Raw genomic sequence first — 22,512 nt, 5'->3', positions numbered from 1 at the left:
ACTTGATAGGTGCGGGATGTGAGGAATCCTCGGAACCAGTCAAGTACTTCACCTCCGATGCCGATTGCGTCTAGACATTGTAGCAATTTTTTGTGATCCACCAGGTCAAAGGCCGAGCTCATGTCAAATTGCATGATTAAGGCATTATGTCCCTTGCTGAGTAAGTTGCGTGAGTATTCTAGGGTAGCTGCGATCACCGTCTCTGTGCTAAACAGAGGTCTGAAGCCAGACTGGGTTTCATGTAGTAGCGAGAACTGATCAAGGTAGTCCATCAATTGGGTGTGTACTAAACCTTCCATTATTTTTACGAAGAATGGAATGGATGCTACCGGTCTATAGTTAGTTACTAATGATAGGGATTGTTTATGATTTTTTGGAATTGGGGTGATTATAATGTGACCGTTTTTCATTAGGAATTTTCCGTTTTTGAAGTTATTGGTCATATTATTCCACAGTGTTAGTTTGAAGCCTAATGGGGCTGCTTTCATAATATTGGGGGGACAGGGATCAAGGATGCAGTTTGATTTAGTATATTTGTTGTAAAGTTTTATGAAGTTGCTCCATTCTAGATCCTGAAAGGAGTTCCAGAACATATCTGCTGGTATTTCATTTGCATGTATGTTGGTTATTTGATTTCCATATGTGTTGTTTGTTGGGCAGTTGTTTCTTAGGTTCACAATTTTTGAGTTAAAGTGATGTGCTAGATCATCTGCTGTTGGAAGTTTTGTGTCGTGTTTGGATTGGATGTGGTGTGTGGTATCAAATAAATTTTTAACCAGGTTGAACAATTCGTGTGTGTTGATTCTTTTTGAGCTCGTGTCGGATGTATGTATTTTGGATGAGTAGAATGTTTTTCTTTTTTCTTTTATCAGTTGTTTGTAGTCCTTTATGTTTGATTTCCAATTATTCCGGTCTGATATTTCTCCTGTTTTATTCCAGAAAGCCTGTACTGATTCCAAAACTATTGCAGGATGCCCGAGTGCTCCACCACAGCTTAACTTGCAGGGATCTCAGAGTCCCTCCTTGAGGGCCGCAATCCAGTCAGGTTTTCAGGATTTCCCCAATGAATATGCATTGAAAGCAGTGCATGAACATAGATCTCATGCATATTCATTGGGGAAATCCTGAAAACCTGACTGGATTGCGGCCTTCAAGGAGGGACTTTGAGATCCCAGAAGAGCCCTTCTGTCTCGATTCGCTCAAATATAACAGCATCAGAATATTATGATTAGCAATCCTATATGGATAGAAATAGCTAGAGGTAGCAGTAGCTTCCTGTCAAGACAAATTGCGAAAAATGGATATCCGGGATTTAACTTCTCTTTCAAGCACTGTATTTATCAGCGTTATCACTAGTCTTAACTTTTCTTGCCTTCCAGATAGGCAATATAAGCTCTTGGAAGGAGAAATTGTGATCAATGATTTCTTGAACTGTAGTGTTTCAGAATGAAACAAATAGTAACTCTCGGGGTAAAGCGCACAGAATGAATGGGACGCTAGAACCAGTGGCGCAGCCCGTTAAAAGACTGCAACTTCAAGTAAATGTTCCATTAAATGAGGTGTATTGAAATTAACCATTTGTTCTCGCAATCGCGACTTTTGTTTGCTCTTTGAGAAAATGGCCATGAAGGTGAGAAGCCGGACTCACCTGTGCACGTGTAGAGGCCAGATGTAACATAGATGCCCCTGGAGTTCTTGCGGGCATTGGTGGGTCAGATCATTCCCCAGGCCTTCCCCTTCGCTACCATTCCTCCCCCTTCAGGGCGCAAAAGGAACCCGCAACTTCGGGCGGGCCCCTCAGGAGGCAATTGTTTAGTCCGTTGCTTAGTTACCTTATGACGTCCCTCGCATTGCAATACACCCGGAAGCACGTGGCAGCGGTGTAGATCTGTGCTCTAGGGTTGAGGAACTAGTAGCGAGGGGGGGATATGCAGTGTTCTTCACCAGCCAAGAGTAGTCGGTGACTTTCCTAATCACAGTCCAGGTGTCTTTTTGATTTATTAGTAATTGCAAATTAAAAAAATATCAATCGAAGAAGTCCTAACCAAAAAGCCCCCAAAACACGGGGCTCTAACTTAAACTGATTTATCTTTATTTTGTGGCTAGCATGCTCTCAAGAAAATAGAATGGCAAAGAAACACATGGTGGCTTTGTGGGTGGGTTCATGGGTTTATATTTCTGTTGGACTTTTTATCCCGTTTCTGAGTTACAAGTTCAGGTCCAGTGGACTTCACTCTCCATTGCTTCAGGTATAACTTAGAGTGGCAGAAGGTTTTGTTTGTTTTTCTTGGGGTTGTTTTGTTTTGGGGTTTTTTTTGTTGCAGAGATAATTATCATAACTGACTATTCTGATACAGTATATGTCTGTACTTCATGGGTATACAAAATCTATGTTTCCAGAATAGCTGGCAAATTGTCTGCTTTTAGCAGCAACTTATGGATGCAGCCAAAAGCACCTTTTTAAATGATTGGGAGTGCCAAACACAATATAAATTACCCCTCCCTGGACTCAACAAAAGAGCTTGCTCAAAATTGAGGGTGCTCAGCACCAATATATCTGCTAAGCTGCACCAGCATATGCTTCTCAGGTGCACACATTTTAAAGCCTCAGTGCTACGACGGGAACTCCCCACAGCCATTTCCTATTGGCGATCTGCACGGGGCAGGAGCGTAGGAAGAGCGCTCCTGCCCCGAAAGCCCGCTAGACCACCAGATAAGGCCAGGATGCCGGGGGATGCCGGGAGGGAGGCGGGGGGTGGGTCAGAACTGGATATTCGCAGTTTTTCGCCATTCGCGGTCCGGCTCTGCCCCTATCCCCTGCGAATAACGAGGGAGATGTGTAATATTGTGCAGATTTGGTCTCCCGATTTGCAGGTTTTGCCTCCGAGAGCCCAAAGCCGCATTCTGAACAAACTGCAACGGAGTGCACAACCATCTGGGGCAGGTTAGTTTGGGGTTGGGGGAAGGGGGGTTCTGTGGAGGGATGGTTTATGGGTTTAGGTTTGTCATGAGGGACAGATTCTTCAGACTAGCGGGGGCAACAAAAACAAGAGGGCATTCGCAAAAATTGAAAGGAGACAATTCAAAACAAATGCTAGGAAGTTCTTCACCCAGAGGGTGGTGGACATCTGGAATGCGCTTCCAGAGGAGGTGGTAGGGAAGAGTGCAATTTTGGGTTTCAAAATGGGATTAGATGATTTCCTGAAGGGAAAGGGGATTGAAGGGTATAGTTAGAGGGTTACCATACAGGATATTAAATGATTAGGGAATAGAATGTTTTAGGTATAAGATCATTTACAGGTCATGGACCTGGGGAGGCCGCCGCGGGAGCAGACTGCTGGGCATGATGGACCCGTGGTCTGACTCGGCAGAGGCCATACTTATGTTCTTATGAGGTGCTAAGAGTGTAAGTACCTTGCATTTTTTCTTGGTTTCTCCAGGAACGTGTTCCTATTTGTTTGGGAGGGTTGGGGGTGGACTGGGTGAAATCTTGATTTCTAATCTTCAAGCTAAAGATAAAGCAATGTTGTCTAGGAAGATTGAAAATCTGGAGAATGCAAATAGGAACTTAAACTTAAGATTAATTAACTTTCCAGTCACCAGATTACAATCACCCAAGGAACTTTTTCATCAGTTTTTAACTACTGTCTTAAAGTATCCAGAGACAGCAATACCTCCTTTACAGAAATTATATTATTTAAACATTTCCAAGGCGATGAATCAGGACTTGGAAAATCAATTGACTGAATTAGATATAACAGATATTCTTGAGTCTTCATAACCTGAAACTTCTGTAAGGGCTACTTTGCTAGTGACCTTTGTTTTTTTACAAGACAAAGAGGCAGTTCTTCGTCTATTCTTTAGGACATAGCAATATTTCCTGATGTTTCTAAATGGAAGCATATGTGTCGTAAAAAATTTCTAATGTTACGTCAATCTGTATTGAGTTTAGGAGCTACCTTTCAGCTGCGCTTTCCATGTAAATGTATCAATTATCAAGCAAATAGATATGTCTTTTATGAACCCGATCAATTACAGTTTTTTCTGGAGGGCAAAGCGGCTTCCGTAACCCCTCAGATGCTCACTGAAGTCACCATCCAGACTGTATAGTAAACATACACCCGATGTGCTCTGTATTTGTGATATATTGATATATTTCCTTGAAAATCAACTACCCTTGATTCGTGCTTGATTCTCTCTCCATAGGTGTGGGCTACTATCATGGTATTGTATATGCAATTAACGTCTTATTTCCTATTGGATATTGTTATGTTTCTTTATCAAAGAATTTTCATTTGATGTTAAATAAAGGTAAATAAATAAATACTAAAAAAAAAAAAATTGTTTCAGACTAATAAAAGATGGTGTTTGGAAACATCTCTAGTTTCCCACTTATTTCTTCTCTAAAATTAAAAGCTAGCATTTTAACTAATCCATTACATTAATGCACTGTATTACATATTGTATAGGGGGCAGCATCTCACATAGCAATAGTTTTGTTTTGTCATTGATCTTACAGAGGAAAATAATCTGTAATATTTGCTGTATAACCATAGTTGATAGAAATCAAATTAAATAAATAAATAAAAGAAAACCAAGTAGATTTGGGTATGATATGCTATGGCTTTTCTCCCATTCCTTGTTTATGTTAATCAGCTTAGAAAAGCAAGTCCAGTACTCAACTAATAAATGTTTTAAGATGTGATTTTCTGCCAGATTGCCAGCTGGAAGCCATTTGTCACTGACCTGGAGCCTTTCAGCATTTGCTTCCTTTTCTCTACTGCAGCTAGAATAGAAGATGAAGGCTGGCCCCATTTAATATAATTTTTTTTAATATAGAAAATTAATACTTTTAAAAACCCTTTCACCTCATATCTAACCATTCCTTCTATTTGATAAACCTTAGAGTATTTTCTTAGCATTCAATTTTTTTTTTGTGTGCAAGCATCAGAGCAGCAGCTCAGTGAAGTCCTCCTGAGAGACAACCACCAGGACCACTCTTGGGAAGTGTTGGGTCTTAATTGTGCTATTCAGTAGCTCAGGATGATGTGAAGGGAGCCAAATTTGGGGGAATCAGCATTCTGTCTACTTCCTTACCATCCGCATAGCTACCACTTTGATATCCAATGGGAAGAGTGGTATATGGAACAGTAAATGGAAATGAAGAACAGCTGGTGCCAGGATGAGTAGTGGGCATTTGTGCTTGGAGCTGTTTCTAAAGTACAAAGCACAGCAGCACTTTCCCTGAAGAAGCCTGGGCTCTCCTGGTGACACAGAGGCCAGGGCTTGAAGAGCAGTACTGGAGTTTCATTGTGGCGTTTACTACACAAGATGAGTGCTGTTCTTAAAGTTTTGCATTTAAACTAATTTATCATTGAAAATGTATTCTGCATTTTGCACTTTTCACATTAATCCCCCCCCCCTTTTACAAAAGCATAGTATATAATATGGAGCCCGTTGACTGCATTTGTTAATACACAATAATAGTAATGTATTTTTCTTTCTTAGATTTCCTTCCACATCCAGGGGGGGAGGGGAGGGAAGGATATTTTGAGGAGTTAATTATTTGAGTATAATGCTATATAAATAATATGATTTAATGTATTCATAATTGAAAGGGGATGGGGGAAATGGTTGTTTTTGCTATTCTATTTGTGTATTGTGTTGCATTTTATGTAATCTTCTAATGTTAGATTATTTGTAATGCACTGTTAAAGTTTGAAAAACAATAAAGAATTTATAAAAACAAAACAAAAGCATAGCATGGTTTTTAGCGCCAGCCGTGGTGGTAGCAGCTCCGATGCTCATAGGAGTTCTATGAGCATTGGAGCTGTTACCGTCACAGCTGGCGCTAAAAAACACGCTATGCTTTTGTAAAAGGAGGGGATTAATGTGAAAAGTGCAAAATGCAGAATACGTTTTCTTATCCAAAAACTGTATTCATTTCAAATCTTAAATCAAGTACAATCAAGACATAACAATTTAACTTTCAAGTACACCTGACATCTTATATTTGACCCTTATGAAATAATATAATACCTCCCACCTTTATTCCTTTATAAAAATGATTTGTTTCAATTATAATCAAACATACCCACACACCCCTCCCCCTTAATGTCTTAAACTTTTTATATAGGGAAGAACATTTTTAATCTTTATAATAATCTATCAATGGCCTCCCCACATCTTGAAATTTATTATAATTTCCTTTTTGGACCGCTAACGCCCTTTCCATTTTATATATATGACAAACAGAATTCCACCAGAAACAATGATTGTCCATTCCAATTTTTCCAATTATAAGTGATCTGTTGAATAACTTATTATTATTAGATGATATTTCCAGACATAGGAAAACTCACACCCCATTCTCATACCCCCCAATTAAGGAGGTCAAACGGAAAAAACTATATGATGGCCTCCTGGCCACTCAAGCAGCCAAACTAGACAACCAAATCGCCAATCTACTGACGGCATCCCTCGACTACAAGACTTTTAGAAAAGAAATAAAGACCATACTCTTCAAGAAAACTCTGAAAAAAGAAATAATACCGCAAGTCTCAAACTCCGCCTCTCACTAAAGCCAACTACCCCAAACAAATAACCTTACCCATTTCTTACTCTTTTTGAAAATGACCAATTTTTTTATTTTTTTTTAGTAAGTTCTTGTTGTAATACATCTTGGATAATTATTTTGTAATCCGCCTTGAACTGCATGGTAATGGCGGAATAGAAATCCCTAATGTAATGTAATGTAATATTTGTTTCTTTGTTCTCATTTCTATACCAAATAAAATTGTGTCATATGATAATGCCACATGATTTTCTAATAATGAATTAATTTGATTCCAGATTGATTTCCAAAATCAATGATAAGTTAGTTTCAATGCAGGGGGTTTTGACCAGTGATTGAGACATGACCTGCTTCACATGCTAACTTAGGGGTCCTTTTACTAAGGCGCGCACTAAATGCTAACGTGCCCATTATAGTCTATGGACATGTTAGCGTTTAGCGTGCATTAATTCAGCTAGCGCGCCTTAGTAAAAGGACCCTTTAAAGCAGCACTGTGGCTTTTTAAAGGTCTCTGAGGTCTTTTCATCCCCTGATATTTTAAAGTGGTTTGATTCATCATATGGGTGTGTTTGCATGTTGCACTTTTTGTGAATATATACCTTGAAGTTGCATTTTTTTTTTTTGAGAGGAGGTTTTCCACATACTTCTCTAATTTCCAACAGAAAATTAATGTACACCTTTAGATGTATATCTATATATTTTTTATTGTTATTTTTTGAATTAATTAATTCAATTCATTTTCTATCCCATTTTCTCCAAAGAGCTCAGAACTGGTTACAGATTAACATACATAATATACAATTAACAGGTTACAATTTATCATAGTTACAGTACAAGTTTTTATCCTAACTTGATACATACTAGGGATCAAGTTTCAAGTTTTATTTAAAATTTGATTTACATACTTATCAAATATTTCTAAGTGGTTACAATTCTAAAATGGCGGAACAATAACATACATAGACACATTCAAACCGAGAAAACGGCAGTGTGCCTTGTGCTAATGATTTTCAAGGAAGGAATGGAAAGAAGTTGGTGTTCAGTTGATCTAAATATTCTGGATGGAGTATAGGGTATAAGGAGTCAATCTAATACCAATATCCATAATATACAGTTTACAGGTTTCAAGTTTTATCCTAACGTGACATATACCAAAGATATAATACCAATATACATTTCTTTTTGATCCATCAGTTGTGGCGGGAGAGTTAGGTGAAGAGTTATGTTTTTATCACTTTCCTAAAGTTGAGGAGTCCTTCAAGGGATCTGATCTTTGGGGGCAGTTGATTCCAGTGGCTCGGTATGAAGTGGGAGTAAAAAACATTGTATGGCAGTTTGCAGTTGAATATTAGAAACCACACTCTCCTTCCTATACATTCAGTAGTAGATAATAAAGTTAATAAATCTCTGCAAGGTTGCTTCAATTGGAGGAAAAGCCTCAGGGCACAGTCCATAAGAACATAAGAATAGCCTTACTGGGTCAGACCAATGGTCCATTAAGCCCAGTCGCCCATTCTCATGGTGGCTAATCCAGGTCACTAGTACTTGGACAACACCCAAGGAGTAGCAATATCCATGCTACTGATCCAGTGGCTTTCCCCATGTCTTTTTCAATAGCAGTCTATGGACTTTTCCTCCAGGAAAGTGTCCAAACCTTTCTTAAAACCAGCTATGCTATCAGCTCTTACCACAAGCTCTGGCAATGCGTTCCAGAGCTTAACTATTCTCTGAATGAAAAAAATATTTCCTCCTGTTGGTTTTAAAAGTATTTCTCTGTAACTTCATGGAGTGTCCCCCTAGTCTTTGTAATCGATCCACTTGTTCCCATTCTACTCCACTCAGGGTTTTGTAGACTTCAATCATATCTCCCCCTAAACATAGTAACATAGTAGATGACGGCAGATAAAGACCCGAATGGTCCATCCAGTCTGCCTAACCTGATTCAATTTAAATTTTTAATTTTTTTTCTTCTTAGCTATTTCTGGGCAAGAATCCAAAGCTTTACCCTGTACTGTGCTTGGGTTCCAACTGCCGAAATCTCCTTTAAAACCTACTCCAGCCCATCTACACCCTCCTAGCCACTGAAGCCCTCCCCAGCCCATCCCCCACCAAACAGCCATACACAGACACAGACTGTGCAAGTCTGCCCAGTACTGGCCTTAGTTCAATATTTAATATTATTTTCTGATTCTAAATCCTCTGTGTTCATCCCACGCTTCTTTGAACTCAGTCAGTTTTACTCTCCACCACCTCTCTCGGGAGCGCATTTCAGGTATCCACTACCCTCTCCATAAAGTAGAATTTTCTAACATTGCCCCTGAATCTACCACCCCTCAACCTCAAATTATGTCCTCTGGTTTTACCAGTTTCCTTTCTCTGGAAAAGATTTTGTTCTACGTTAATACCCTTCAAGTATTTGAACGTCTGAATCATATCTCCCCTGTCTCTCCTTTCCTCTAGGGTATACAGATTCAGGGCTTCCAGTCTCTCCTCGTACGTCTTCTGGCGCAAGCCTCCTATCATTTTCGTCGCCCTTCTCTGGACCGCCTCAAGTCTTCTTACGTCCTTCGCCAGATACGGTCTCCTCAGCTGTTTCTTTTCCAAGCTGAAGAGCCCTAACCTTTCTAGTCTGTCCAGTATCAACAGATATCCTCGCAAACCTCTCAAAGGCATAAAAAAAACTTCCAAAAGGGAGCCCAATATTATCCACTTTATAAACACAGCCAGGTCCATTAAAGAATCATACATTTCTTCAGAACAAAATCTTCAAACATTATCAGAAATAAATCAACTTGTAGTCCCAGCACATTGCATTTTCAAATATCAGACCCCACTTTCTTATATTAAACAGCTGCACCCCCTCCCCGCCCCCCACGCTGACTGACAGTAGCTAGTGTTTCGCTTTAAAAAGCTGCTTCAGGGCTGGGGGATTTCATTACTGAGAGCATAAACATAGAAGGGTGACTATTTCTTCATTTACCTCTCCACCCCCCTCTTTTACAAAACCTCGAAAGCAGTTTTTAGCGCAGGCCAGCATGGTGAATGCTTTGTGCTGCTCCCAACATTCCTATATTTTGTCAAAGGGGAGGGTAGATGTTGAATACTTTAAATTTTATTCATGTTATCTTTCTCACTAATACACAGCAGCATTGCTCAGATCTGCTCTTAAACATGGTGGTAAAACTCATGAGATTTTATAATAAGCGTATGACATCATACAGGAGTCACTCTCCTTTCCGTTGCTCTTCTCAGCTTCAGTGTTAAAGAGCCCCTTTCCCCCAGAGATTATAGAGCACAGTGGAATCAGGCTAAAGTATTTCAAGCCCTCAAAATCTGGGAATTTGGGCAGCTGCCTATGTTATCTGTGCCTAGATCTAGGCCAGGGGTGGGCAACTCCGGTCCTCGAGGGCCGGAATCCAGTTGGGTTTTCAGGATTTCCGCAATGAATATGCATGAGATCTATTTGCATTCACTGCTTTCAATGCATATTCATTGCGGAAATCCTGAAAACCCGACTGGATTCCGGCCCACGCAGACCAGAGTTGCCAACCCCTGATCTAGGCTGTGAAGATGTGGTAACACGAAAGAAATCACTTTCAGGGAAACCTGTTTATTTATTGTTTATTGGAAGCTTCTATACTGCTACTGATGATTAGGGAGTCAATTCTGAGCGGTTAGCATGAGCTTCAGTAAAGATGTTACAATACTTGAGATTCAATAGTAGTGTACAGGAGCTAAATATATGTGAATCTTACCTATTTATACCATCTATATACATATACTATAATTATTGTTTCTGTATTGTAAAAATTGTCTTTGTATTATTTGTGAGTTTACCCTTTCATGTTCCAAGTGGGGTGCAACAAACCCAAAAGAAGGAAAGACTGTAGACAATTTGTACAAGATGCAGGCTGTGTTTATTATATCAAATATTAAATGCGGTCAATGATACCACCTTTTTACAAACCAAGGGACCCGACGCGGTCTGTGTTTCATTAAATACGCCTTCCTCAGGGGTCCTAACAAATACAGATAAAAATGAAAATACCTAAGACTATACTGGACATGTGGTGTGCTGCAGCTAGAATGATAAAGTGATAATCTATTGTGGTGAAAAATCATAGCCTGAAGGAATAATGCATGAAAACAACCCAAAGTGCATAGGATATAAATGTGATTAAGAATGCATATATATGAAGTAAAAAAAACAACAACAACCACATAAAAGATATTAGAACCAATGAAAGTGCTGATGTGCCGAAATACAATTTGGTGTACATAAAAAGTGCAGAGTGCTATGTAGTAGACAAAACACAAAAAAAACTTAATTAGTGAGATGATAGTAAGGGGACCTATCATAGTTGATAAGGTTTGGAATCAAACCGCAAGTGGGGTGTAGCCTGCTGTTTCTAAACTAACAACAAAGATAGGCTTTCTTATAGCAAAACACTCAATGGTCACTATAGAACTGGGAGTCCCAAAACTTTTCACGTGAAAGGCCATAAAGGGTATTTCAGATTTTAGAGAGGGCTGCGTGTGAGTGGGCTCCACCTCAGAGAAGAGGTTTTTGAGTAAGGGGGAAAGGGTGCCATGTTTATCCTTTTCAGTGATTTTCAATGTTAAGGAAAAATGGAGGCAGGGACTACGCGTACCAGGGTTGAGAAAGTTAACCCAACTCAACCCTCTCTTTCCCCAGGGGAAAGGAGAAGGTAGGATGGAGTGCATTCTGTAGGGATTGGATCTGATCTTGGAACAGGAAAAGCATTGAAGGGCTAGAAAAAATTGCTCCAAGAACCATGTTTGGTCCACCGGCCTTAGTTTTAGAACAGGGATCTCAAAGTCCCTCCTTGAGGGCTGCAATCCAGTTGGGGTTTCAGGATTTCCCCAATGAATATGCATTGAAAGCAGTGCATGCACATAGATCTCATGCATATTCATTGGGGAAATCCTGAAAACCCGACTGGATTGCGGCCCTCAAGGAGGGACTTTGAGATCCCTGTTTTAGAACCTCCGCTTTGTACACTATTTGGGTGACACTAATGAGGCTGACTACCAGAATTACAAGTTGCACTTTAGATATTGTTTGTTTTATTTCAAAATATTAAGTTCTTGATGTAGACTCAGGAATCTCCTTTTATACTTCTAGGGAGAAGAACAGAAATGTGTGTCAGAAATTAAATCTGTTAATGTCCACATAATACAGGAGACTGTTTCTTTGTTTGGATGTTTTTTGTACCATAAAAAGGAAAACATGGAAGATCAAGCAAGGCATTTATTTCTTCATCTCTTAAAATTTCCATTCTGTGATACTTAAGAAATATGTAATGGAGGTGTTAAGTAATACAAGTGATACTGTGCCTCCAATGAACCAAATCTTTTTTTTTTTTTCAGCCAGGAGGCAACATGAGCTAACCCAGGTTGGAAATCATAATATGAATCAGTTGTCAATGAACAGTGTAGATGAGATAGGAGAATATATTATAGGAAGAACATTATAGGGTTACCCTTTTGGCCAATTTTGTTTCCAACCAAGATCATAATACATATAATGCTACAGTACGCCTATCTTTTAAAATGCTCAGCCATTGTTTATGGACCAAAGATTATGTATTTTTCTTGATCTTTTGAGGTCTATGCAGGAAAGGAGAACATTGTTTAGCACACGCTACAATACCGCACGCGCTAAACGCTAACGCCTCCATAGAGCTTGCATTAGTATTTTTCGTTTAGCATGGGGTTAGCATGTGCTAATCTTTAATGCATGTTAAAAATGCTAACGCACCTTAGTAAAAGGAGCCCTTAAGGTAGCTCACAGGACTCATTTTTGATAGCTGGGAAACTGGAAAAAGTGATGGCTAATCATTTTACAATTAATTCCAAATAATTTACAAATTAATTCCAAAGGTATGGAAAACCTTTCATACGATGAAAGATTAGAGAGATGGGGGCTTTTTTCGCTGGAGAAGCAGAGGGGATATGAGAGACTTACAAGATCACGAAGGGCATAGAGAAAGTGGAGAGGGACAGATTCATCAAACTTTCGAAATCTGAAAGAACGAGAGGGCATTTAGAAAAATTAAAAGGGGACAGATTCAGAACCAATGCTAGGAAGTTCCAAAGGGTGGTGGACACCAGGAACGCGCTTCCAGAGGGAGTGATAGGACAGGGTATGATATTGGAGTTCAAGAAGGGATTGGACAATTTTCTGAAGGAAAAGGGGATAGTAGGGTATAGGTAGAGGGCTAGTATACAGGTCCTGAACCTGATGGGCCGCCACGTGAGCGGACTTCTGGGCATGATGGACCTCAGGTCTGACCCAGCAGAGGCACGGCTTATGTTCTTATGATAGCTCTGATTCAACTTTCTTGCACTATGATGTGTTGTTTTTACTTCTTCCCCTTGAATTAATACAGGATGTTGGGAAGGGGTAAAATGCGGATCTCACAGACCTGATGGACCGCTCGGATCTAAACCCGCACGTCCTTAAAAATCTGAGGTCCGTGCCACTTGTAGTTAGTTTCTGGCTCTGACAGACCTCGATGGCAATTTAGCTCTGATGGATCCTAATACTTTTCCTTCCCTATGCTGAGACGGATCCGTCAGAGCTAAATTGTCACCGAGGTCTGTCAGAGCCAGAAACTAACTACACAGACCTCAGATTTTTAAGGACGTGCGGGTTTAGATCCGCGAGGTCCATCAGGTCCGTGAGGTCTGCGTTTTACCCTTTCCCTAGGATGTTTTCTATCATGTTTAATATTTCTTTTTATGTGACTTTTTTTATTTTTCTTTTGCTATATCTGATTTTCTGTTGTCAAGTTATCTTGACTATACTGTATACATAAAAATAAATATATAGGAAAACAATATGCAAAGAATTCAATTTTCTACAGAATATTTAATTTCATTTATTAGAGTTATAACCCTTTCAGCAGATGTCTTCTCTAATGTAAATTGCCAATTAATTATTGTTCAAAATGTTTTGGGGTGGTTGAAGGTTTCCTGTTATAAGAGATGTTAAAAAGTTTAATGATTTTGGCAAGAAGAATGTTGGCTAAATGTTTTTGAGTTTTGTTTATCTATAACTTGGAAGTCTTGTTCTGCCCATGACTGAAATATGGTGACATTAAACAACTACCGGTAGGTGCTTCCTTAAATTTCGGAGGCTTTTTTCCCTTCCTAAGTTTAAACGTATTTGCTCTTAGTTACAACGTTGAGCTAGCATCTTTTTTGTCTTGAAATTGTAACTATCGGTAGCTCTTCTCCGTTAAAAGTATTTCATTCATAGTATGGCAGTTTAGATACATTTGCTTTATTGCTAATCATGAATCCTCTATTTACCTTATAATTATTTATTTAGGTATCAATTTGGAGCTTGTTTGAGGAGGGTGCTTAGTAAAGTTGTACAACTTTGGATTCCATTATTTCCTTTTTTTTCCCATGAAGGTTTATTGGTATTTCAAAAAACATAGAACATGAAAACAATAGAAAACATACAGAGGCATAAAGCATTTACAATAATGTACAATAAAATAAAATAAATCCAGATCAGATACGAGCAATGTGTAAATATGTAGATATAGGGGACCAAGTTACAGCAAAGTAAAACCAAACATTTTTTTAAATTGTATTTTGTTACATATTATACTTGTATTTGTTGCATTATACTTTCTGCCAAAACGGTTACTTTCTATGCAACTGTTTGCAAACTTCTTTCTTGTCTCCGCAGTCCCTTAAATAGTAACACTGCACTAACCACGGATCATCTAGGACGGTGTTACGGGGGAGCGTGACCCCGAATGTGTTGGTCTCCCAGTGCCAATATTGCTTGCTTAGCCTTTGCTCTCCCCCCGCCATGCTGCGGATGACGGTATTGATGAGCGCGTGAACGTAAAAAAAAAAAAAGTACTTTCCCTTCTGAGTTCAGCGGGAGTCTGATAGCTTCGCGTCATCATATCCGGGCGCCAGCGGCAGCTGATGACACATTGTAGCCCTTGGCAACAGCGATTGTTAAGTGACTCCCAGGACTCGGCGCGCTAGTGGTTGAACTCCTGGGAGTGAGAATGGACGCTACCGCCAGGCCCCTGCGCATCCCACCCGAAATGGGAGTGTACGCGGAGAAACACAAGATCTTCGACCTCATCCAGGTGGGGTCCGATTGCGTGGAGCACTCTCGAGGGGGAGGGAGGGTCTGGGCGGTGGGGCGCACCAGTGGTGGAGACAAAACTTTGGCGAGGGTCATACAGGTGAGGAGGGTGATGATGAGAAAATTCAGGAAAGTACCTACTATAATACCTGAATGTAAACTCGGCTTGAGATACAACTGGAGAGAGAGAGAGAGAGAGAAAGCCTGAGCTAAATCCAAAATCCCTTCCCATTCTCTGGCGGGGTGGAGCACGCAGGTGGATCAGAAGTGGGGAGAGATGGTGGAAGAATTGTGCAGTGTGACAAGGATGGGGCACAGGGGTGGTGGGGACAGAAATTTAGCAGGGCTTCTCCAAAACCCACTAGCAGGCTGCATTTTCTTCAGCTTCAAGCTTGAGGGACCTAGAGCTGTTGTCCTGGTTACCCAGGGCCAGCATTAGGGTATGCAAGTGTGAGGCACACAGGTAGATCAGGAATGTGGAGAGATCCCTGGAGTGAGGCACCCAGGTGGATTGGGGCTGGGGAGAGCTGGTAGAATTCTGAGGTGGGGCAACAGGGATTGTTTCTTTCATGGTTAATATATAGCACTATAGAAATGATAAGTAGTAGTAGAACTCTGCTGGGAGTGACTTTGCTCTGCTAGCCATATATACTACACACGAAGCATGGTTTATTTATTTATTTATAAGATTTTCCATTTTAAATACAAGCATTACTTTTACACAATGCAACAGATCCAGTAATGCTATTCAATGAAACTTATAAAGAAAAATAATAATATCTTATTTAGTCCACAATTTAAAGATCAAGAAAAGAAATAAACTTCTAAATAATAGTAACAGATTAACTAATTAAGGTCACGGCATTAGATTCCCGAATTACAGCCAGCTGGCAGGTCATACATCACTAGACATGGTTACCATTCTCTCTTTTGATCCAATAAATTCCAAAAGTTGTTTGGGCTCAAAGAAAAGAAAATTCTTATCTTGAAAAGATACATAACACTTTGCAGGAAATTTAACAAGAAACGTAGCCCCCCGAGCCAGGGTTCTTGACCTCAAGGACAAGAACTCCTTCCTACGTCTCTGGGTCCTCTGAGCTAAATCTGGAAAAACTCGAACATTAGAGCCCCAAAACTTATCATTTATATGATGAAAATACATACGAAGAATAAATTCCCTATCACTCTCCAAGGCTAGAGTCAACAACATGGTAGTTCTATGGGTGACAACCTCAAGGGAGTTTTCCAGAAATGAAGACAAATTCATATCCACTACTTTATCCACTGAGGTTTATATAGGTGTGGATTCCCCTTGTGTTGTCTTTATATTCAAGTAGTAAGCTCTAACAATTAGAGGTAGATTTTCTGGTGGAATGGCTAAAGTCTCACGGAAATATTTCCTAGCCATCTCAACTGGTAAAATAATAGGACACTTTGGAAAATTCAAAAATCTTAAATTGTTTTTCCTCAGTTGATTTTCGAAATTTTCCATCTTGCGGGAAACATAAGATCTCTCCTTAACCAATTCCACTTGTACCTTCTTTACTTCATTCAAATTATTTTCCTGTTTCTCCAACCTTTCATTCACATTAGTAAGAAGTACCCCTTGTTGTTCCACCTTGGAAAAAACAGTTCCATAATCTGTTTTAATAGAAGATAAAGTCAATTTGAGATTGGAGTCCATGACTGATATGGCCTGCCATAGCGCCTCCATATCTATCTTGTCTGGTTTCTTCATCTCCCCAAAACTGATAATATTCCCTCCCAAGGCACCTCTCACCTCTTCTTCCAAAATGCAGGGAGATTCTTGATAGTTCCCATCTCCTCCTTCTACTGAAAGGCTTGATAGGGATGTCCCTCCTATGCTGGAATCACACTCTCCCTCTCAGGGCCTTCGGCTTCCAGGCATTCCCTGCACTTGTGTACTTCCGGGCTGGGGAGGAACCAGCCTCTGGTCAGGACTCAAAGTAGTCCGACTCTCTGCGCTGAAGTTCCCCAAAAGATCCGGGTTCCCTCCCGAAGTGATTCGGGACTCCTCACCCGTGCGAGCAAAGACACTCATTAATGTAGTCTGTATCAGCCGTTGAGGGGGATTCAACCGCCGGAGGGGCCAAGTGGGAAACTCCCTTCCTCTTCCTCATATCGCCACCAGGGAAGAGACACCCAACGCGAATGCAGGTACAATGAGCAGCAGAGCTCGCTCAGGCGTCCGCTCCCGACGCCATCTTGATGACTTCTCTCATGAAGCATGGTTTTGAGAAACCTGGATGTTTGTTAATAATGTCACCTCTCTTGTCCAGCATCCTTAAGTAGGTTGATAGAACTGGTTATAAGATATGTGCCTGGTTCTCTCCTGGGGGCCCACAAACCAGTGGCATAGTGAGGGTGAGAGGAACCCGGGGTGGAGGTGCCCCTCCTCCTCCCTCATCTCTGCCCCCCCACTCCTTACCCGATCCCCCCCCCTCTGCTGCATGCATGCCCCCCTTCCCTTCCCCGTACCTCTAGTTGTCCACCCTGGTGGCTCTCCCTCTGATGTCACATCCTATGCGTGGCAACTGGAAGTGATGTCAGCAGGAGAGATGATATGGCCACGAGGAACATGTTGAAGCTGTTGCTCGCAGCAGTGAACAACTAGAGGTCTGGGGAAAGGGAAGGGGGTGCACGCACTGTGAGGGGAGGTGTGGGAAAAGACAGAGGGGGCGGAGAGGAGGATGGGTCCTCCCGGCGTTCCAACCAACATGGCCCCCTCGCTCCACCCTTACTACGTCACTGCCACAAATGATGGATTTTCAGGACATGCACAGTGAGATGTGTGAGATAAATTTGCATGTACTAAGTCTGCAGTGCAAGCAGATTTTATCTTGTGGGGTATTCATTGTGGGTATCCTGAAAACTTGTGGTGTCATCAGGACAGGATTTGGGAAGCTCTGCCCTATGTAAAACCAAATTCTTAATAGAAGGTATCTCTATCAGCACTTTTGTAGGGGAAATGTCTATTCATACTAATTTGCAATGTTTACTTTTTCATAAAATAAATGATATACCTCTGTGCTTTCTATACTTAAAGTACAGTTCTAAAAAGGTTTTCAACCCAGTCCTACAATCTGTTTTTCAGAATATCCAAATTAAAGCTGAACTGAATAGCATATTTTCCTTTTCATTCAGCCAAATATGAATATTGAATATGAATAGGGCATTGAGTTTTTTAATTTAAACAAAAGAAGCGACATGGAATCAGAGATCAAGAGACTTTATTTCAGTGGGATTTAGCACAGTAGAGCTCCAAATTATTTGTATTTGAATCACTATTTGGCTGAATATAATATTTGGGACACTATTCTGGACTGAATCTAATCAAATATGAATATTCAGTACAGCCCTAAATTGAAATGAACAAGGACTAGATATATTTGTATGCACTATTTTCATTGCATGTGGATTGATTTTATGCATATTCATCATGGATCTCTTGAAAACTAGACTGGCTAGACCCCCATCTGTTTAATTTTTTCATATTTATTGACAGAAAATGCTGGAACGACTTCTAGTAGATAGACCAGAAGACCCAATTCAGTATTTGATTAATCATTTAAAGAATGACAATGATGAAGGTGAGAAAGATGCTGTAATTGTCACAGAATCCTTCTTATAACCCAGAAAGTCCAATGTAAACCATATTTTGTCATTTTGCTAATTAGATTGTCTCTCTGGTCCAACATTCTGTTGTGCAATAGCTTGTGTGTTGGACCCTGAAAGAGCACAGGACTGCCCCATCATACATAGGCAGCACATTTCCTTAAAACTACTTCGTTCTATTGTAAAACTCTGATTGATGGTCAGAATATAGATAGAACACAATAAAATAAATGTATTTTTTAAGTAACTGTGCTAGGTACGTTATAGATTAAAAAATGTCGGATCACTTAATTATTTGCTCTCTTTCTTCTTCTTTGGGCCTTATGCTTAGGTTTCCTTTCTTTTTCTGTTAAAATGTACAAGGATTGTGGTAAATGAAAAATAATACGCCATCTCCATTGTTGTTATTAATAAAAATAAAAATAATGCTTGAAATTTGCTCTTTTATTACATGTATATACTTTCTTACATAGTCGCCACCATTTGCCACATATTTCTGCCAACGATGGACAAGTTTTTGAAAGCTGTCGCAAAAGAACTGCACATCTTATTTCTTTAACTAGATGTTCACTTTCCAATTTCTTCAATTTTGGGGAAAAAAAAGGGAAATTTCATGACACTAAGGGCTCCTTTTATCAAGGTGCGCTACGGGGGTTAGCGCGTTGGACATTTCATCACAAGCTAACCCCGTGGCACACCAAAAAAAACTAACGCCTCATCAAGGAAGGCGTTGGCGACTAGCGCGGCAGGCGGTTGAACACACGGTATTCTATGCGTTAACCGCCTACCGCAGCTTGATAAAAGGAGCCCTAAATCTGAGCTGTATGGTGGATTGAGTAAGACTGTGAAATCCATCTTTGCAATTGCTTTCTGTGACTTTTTGTACCATGTAAGGCCTAATATTATCATGTTACAATAATGTTTACTTTTTGTGCATTTGAATTCTTCTCAATCATTTTTTTAAAGATTCCAGGTTTGCAATGTAACACTTTGAGTGGGGGGAGAGGGAACATGCTGGTGGATGTGGGGTGGGTGGGAGAGAGAGAGAGAGAGAGAGGGGGGGTAAAGATGATGGATGTGGGGTGGGTGGGAGAGAGAGAGGGGGGCAGACCCTGGTGGATGTGGTTTGGGATGGGGGTAGAGAGAGGGGGTAGATTTTTTTTTTTTTTAATAGCAGTGGGAAGACATTCTAGATAGAACAGGGGAGAGAAAGGGCAGATGTTGGGGGATGGGGTACAGAGAGGAGGGAGATGCTGGATGGAAGGTGAGGGGGAGAGGGAGCAGACATTGTATGGAAGGGGAGAGATATGAAGAGGATGGAAATATTTATGGAAGGTGAGAGATGGGAAATGCTGGATAGAAAGGGGAGGGGAAATAAGCTGTGTAGAAGGAGAGAGACTGAAGCCTGGATAGAAGAGGGGAGAGGCAGGGAGAGAGGGGGCAGACTGTATAGAAGGGGAAAGAGACAAAGGAGGGAGAGAGAGTGTGGAGACGCTGGATGGAACCAAGGGGAGAGGAGGCAGACACTGTATAGAAGGGGTAGATGCTGGATGGAAGAGGGGAAAAGAAATGAGCAGATATTTGAGGGAAGGTAATGATGGAAAAGTCCATAGTCTGTTATTGAGAAAGAAATGGGGGAAGTCACTGCTTGCCCTGGATCGGTAGCATGGAATATTGCTACTGTTTGGGTTTTTGCCAGGTACTGGTGACCTGGATTGGCCACCATGAGAATGGGCTACTGGGCTTCATGGACCATTGGTTTGACACAGTAAGGCCATTCTTATGTTCTTATCCATGGAGCCTAGTAAGGACAGTGCTAAAAGTGTACTGTCACTTTAAACTTGTTAAGAAGCTTCAAAACTGCCCACACTGCACATGTGCAAGTGGGTTCATAGACAGTAACGCGGAAGACAAAGGTGCGTGTCGACAACTGAGCGCAAGACTAAGGCGAGCGCTGAAGAAAAAGACTGTTTTTAGGGGCTGCGATGGGGTTTTTTGTTGGGGAGCTCCCCCCCCCCCACTTTACTTAATACAGATCGCGGTGGTGTTGTGGGGGGGTTTGGGGGGTTGTAACCCCCCACATTTTAGTGAAAACGTAACTTTTTCCCTAAAAACAGGGAAAAAGTTAAGTTTTCACTAAAATGTGGGGGGTTACAACCCCCCACAGCGTGGCGCGATCTGTATAAAGTAAGGTGGGGGGTTCCCCCCCCCCACCCCCCCTGTCGTAGCCCCTAAAAACAGTCTTTTTCTTTGGTGCGCGCCTCCACGCTGCGCTCAGTTGTCTGCTCGCGCCTTTGTCCCGGTGCACTTTTGACCTGACACCGTGCAAGTGCCTTCCCACCCAATATTGGCTCACGGTGCCTTAGTTTTTTATTCTCTGCAGAGTGAAGAAGTTGTGGTTTGGACTCTGTCCAAATTGCATTGCCTTCCCAAAGTATTTTTTGCTTTTCAGCTCATTTTTCTTTTCTTATTATACTAATAGTGTTTTTCTTCAGTTCTTTTCGCTTAAAAAAAAAAAAAAGAGCCATTCATTTTTTCTTCATTCGGCCCTTCTGGCCTCTCTCTTTCCAGTGGTTTTTCTTACTGTTTTTTTCATCTCGGGGTACAACCATTGAGTTTTTCGACTTAGCCACCAAAATTTTTCCTCACATGTCGAGGCCTTCTGCCGGGTTCAAAAAGTGCACTTATTGCCAATGGCCCATCTCCATCACTGACCCACACAGCTGGTGTCAATGGCATACCTAGCATATGTGACATAATTTTTTGACACACATACCCCCCCCCCCTCCCATCTGTATGAAAAACATGATTTTTAGTAACAATCCACACATCACACAAGAGTGTATCTAGGAAAAGGCAGCATCTTACATATTGCAGTGAGCAGTACATCAATAAACCCTTTGTAAAACTAAACAAGCCAGACTAGTACAGATCAATCCTACACAGTCAATCCTAACTGAAAACCATGTCTTTCGAACACACAGAACACAGAAAACACCTTCGCCTAGTATGGAATATGTAATCACAAACTCATCTCATCTGGAGGCAGATGCTTTTCTTCTGGACTGGTCACCAAGTTTCGGTATGCCTTTCTGCCAATCCCTATAGTTCTAAAGACGTTAGTCAAATTCAAACAAGTCAGCCAACCATGATCCTAATAGCTCCTCAGTGGCTCAGACAGCCTTGGTTTTCCTTTCAACTGAGTGTCAAGGATCCAATTCCATTGCAGATCTTTCCATCTCTACTCACTCAGTCAAGAATCTTTTACATTCCAATCTGCAATCTCTGTACCTAACAGCTTGGTATCTGTTGACCTGACTTTAGCAGATTTCAATCTTTTTGACCCAGTACAAGCCATTATAGCTTCTTCCAGAAAGCCACCTACTCAGCAATGCTATCGACTCAAATGGACATGCTTCACTTCGTGGTGTAATCTCCATCACTTAGATATTTCCACATGTATTGTAACACCTTTACTGAAACTTATGTATTGTAATACCATTACTGAAGCTCATGCAAACCTCTGAATTGACTCTCCAGTCATTAGTAGCAGTATAGAAGCTTCCAATAAACATAAACATCTTCTATTCCTTCAGTATTGGACTACCGTCTCCATTTATCCAACTCTGGACAAGACCACTTTGGTCAAAGTTCACCTCAGAGCTATTAGTGCTTACCATGCTCCTTTCAATAGTAAACCTCTGGCCACCCATCCACTTCTTTTGTGGTTTGTGAAAGGACTCTTGAACTCGAAACCTCCACTAAAACCGCCTCCAGTTATCTGGGTTCTTAATATGGTTCTCGCCAGTCTGATGAAGCTGCCATTTGAACCACTGGCATCTGCTCATCTTAAGTTTCTAAGTGGTCTTCTTGATCTCTGTTACTTCTGCTTGTCGAGTGAGTGAACTTCAAGCACTTGTTTGCGACCCACCTTTTACAGTGTTTCATCATGACAAGATGGTTCTCAGAACTCATCCTAAATTCCTTCCCAATGTAGTCATGGAATTTCATTTGAATCAATCCATTGTGCTTCCTGCCTTCTTTCCAAAGCCTCATTCTCACTCTGGAGAAAATGCTCATCCTACAGTGGACTGTAAGCATGCCTTGGCTTACTATTTACAAAGAACTAAGCCACACAGATCTTCACCTCAACTGTTCA

The 22,512-nt window shown here is 40.8% G+C and overlaps 2 protein-coding genes across 10 annotated transcripts in view; one reads left to right on the top strand and one right to left on the bottom strand.

Moving 5' to 3' along the window:
• SPACA9 (sperm acrosome associated 9) overlaps positions 1-1,806 on the bottom strand; it is a 40,279-nt gene extending 38,473 nt beyond the window's left edge. For all 3 annotated transcript variants that reach the window (XM_033960239.1, XM_033960238.1, XM_033960237.1), the window contains exon 1: positions 1,649-1,806. The gene's annotated coding sequence lies outside the window, so the exon portion shown is untranslated. The remainder of the gene's footprint in view (positions 1-1,648) is intronic.
• Positions 1,807-14,539: 12,733 nt separating this feature from the next.
• The window catches only part of AK8 (adenylate kinase 8), a 226,705-nt gene continuing 218,732 nt past the window's right edge, over positions 14,540-22,512 (top strand). For 2 of the 7 annotated variants that reach the window (XM_033962214.1, XM_033962215.1), the window contains exons 1-2: positions 14,540-14,718; positions 18,244-18,328. In XM_033962214.1, coding sequence (XP_033818105.1) covers positions 14,635-14,718; positions 18,244-18,328 — 169 coding nt within the window. In that variant the 5' untranslated portion in view covers positions 14,540-14,634. Of the gene's footprint in view, positions 14,719-14,742; positions 14,818-18,243; positions 18,329-22,512 lie in introns of those variants that run through there. The other 5 variants (XM_033962218.1, XM_033962216.1, XM_033962212.1 and 2 more) reach the window with 4 other exon arrangements.

The sequence above is a fragment of the Geotrypetes seraphini genome, chromosome 10 (assembly GCF_902459505.1).
Source record: "Geotrypetes seraphini chromosome 10, aGeoSer1.1, whole genome shotgun sequence".
Lineage (NCBI taxonomy): Eukaryota > Metazoa > Chordata > Amphibia > Gymnophiona > Dermophiidae > Geotrypetes > Geotrypetes seraphini.
The sequence above is the reverse complement of the archived record's forward strand: the minus strand, read 5'-3'. Positions and strand labels throughout refer to the sequence as shown.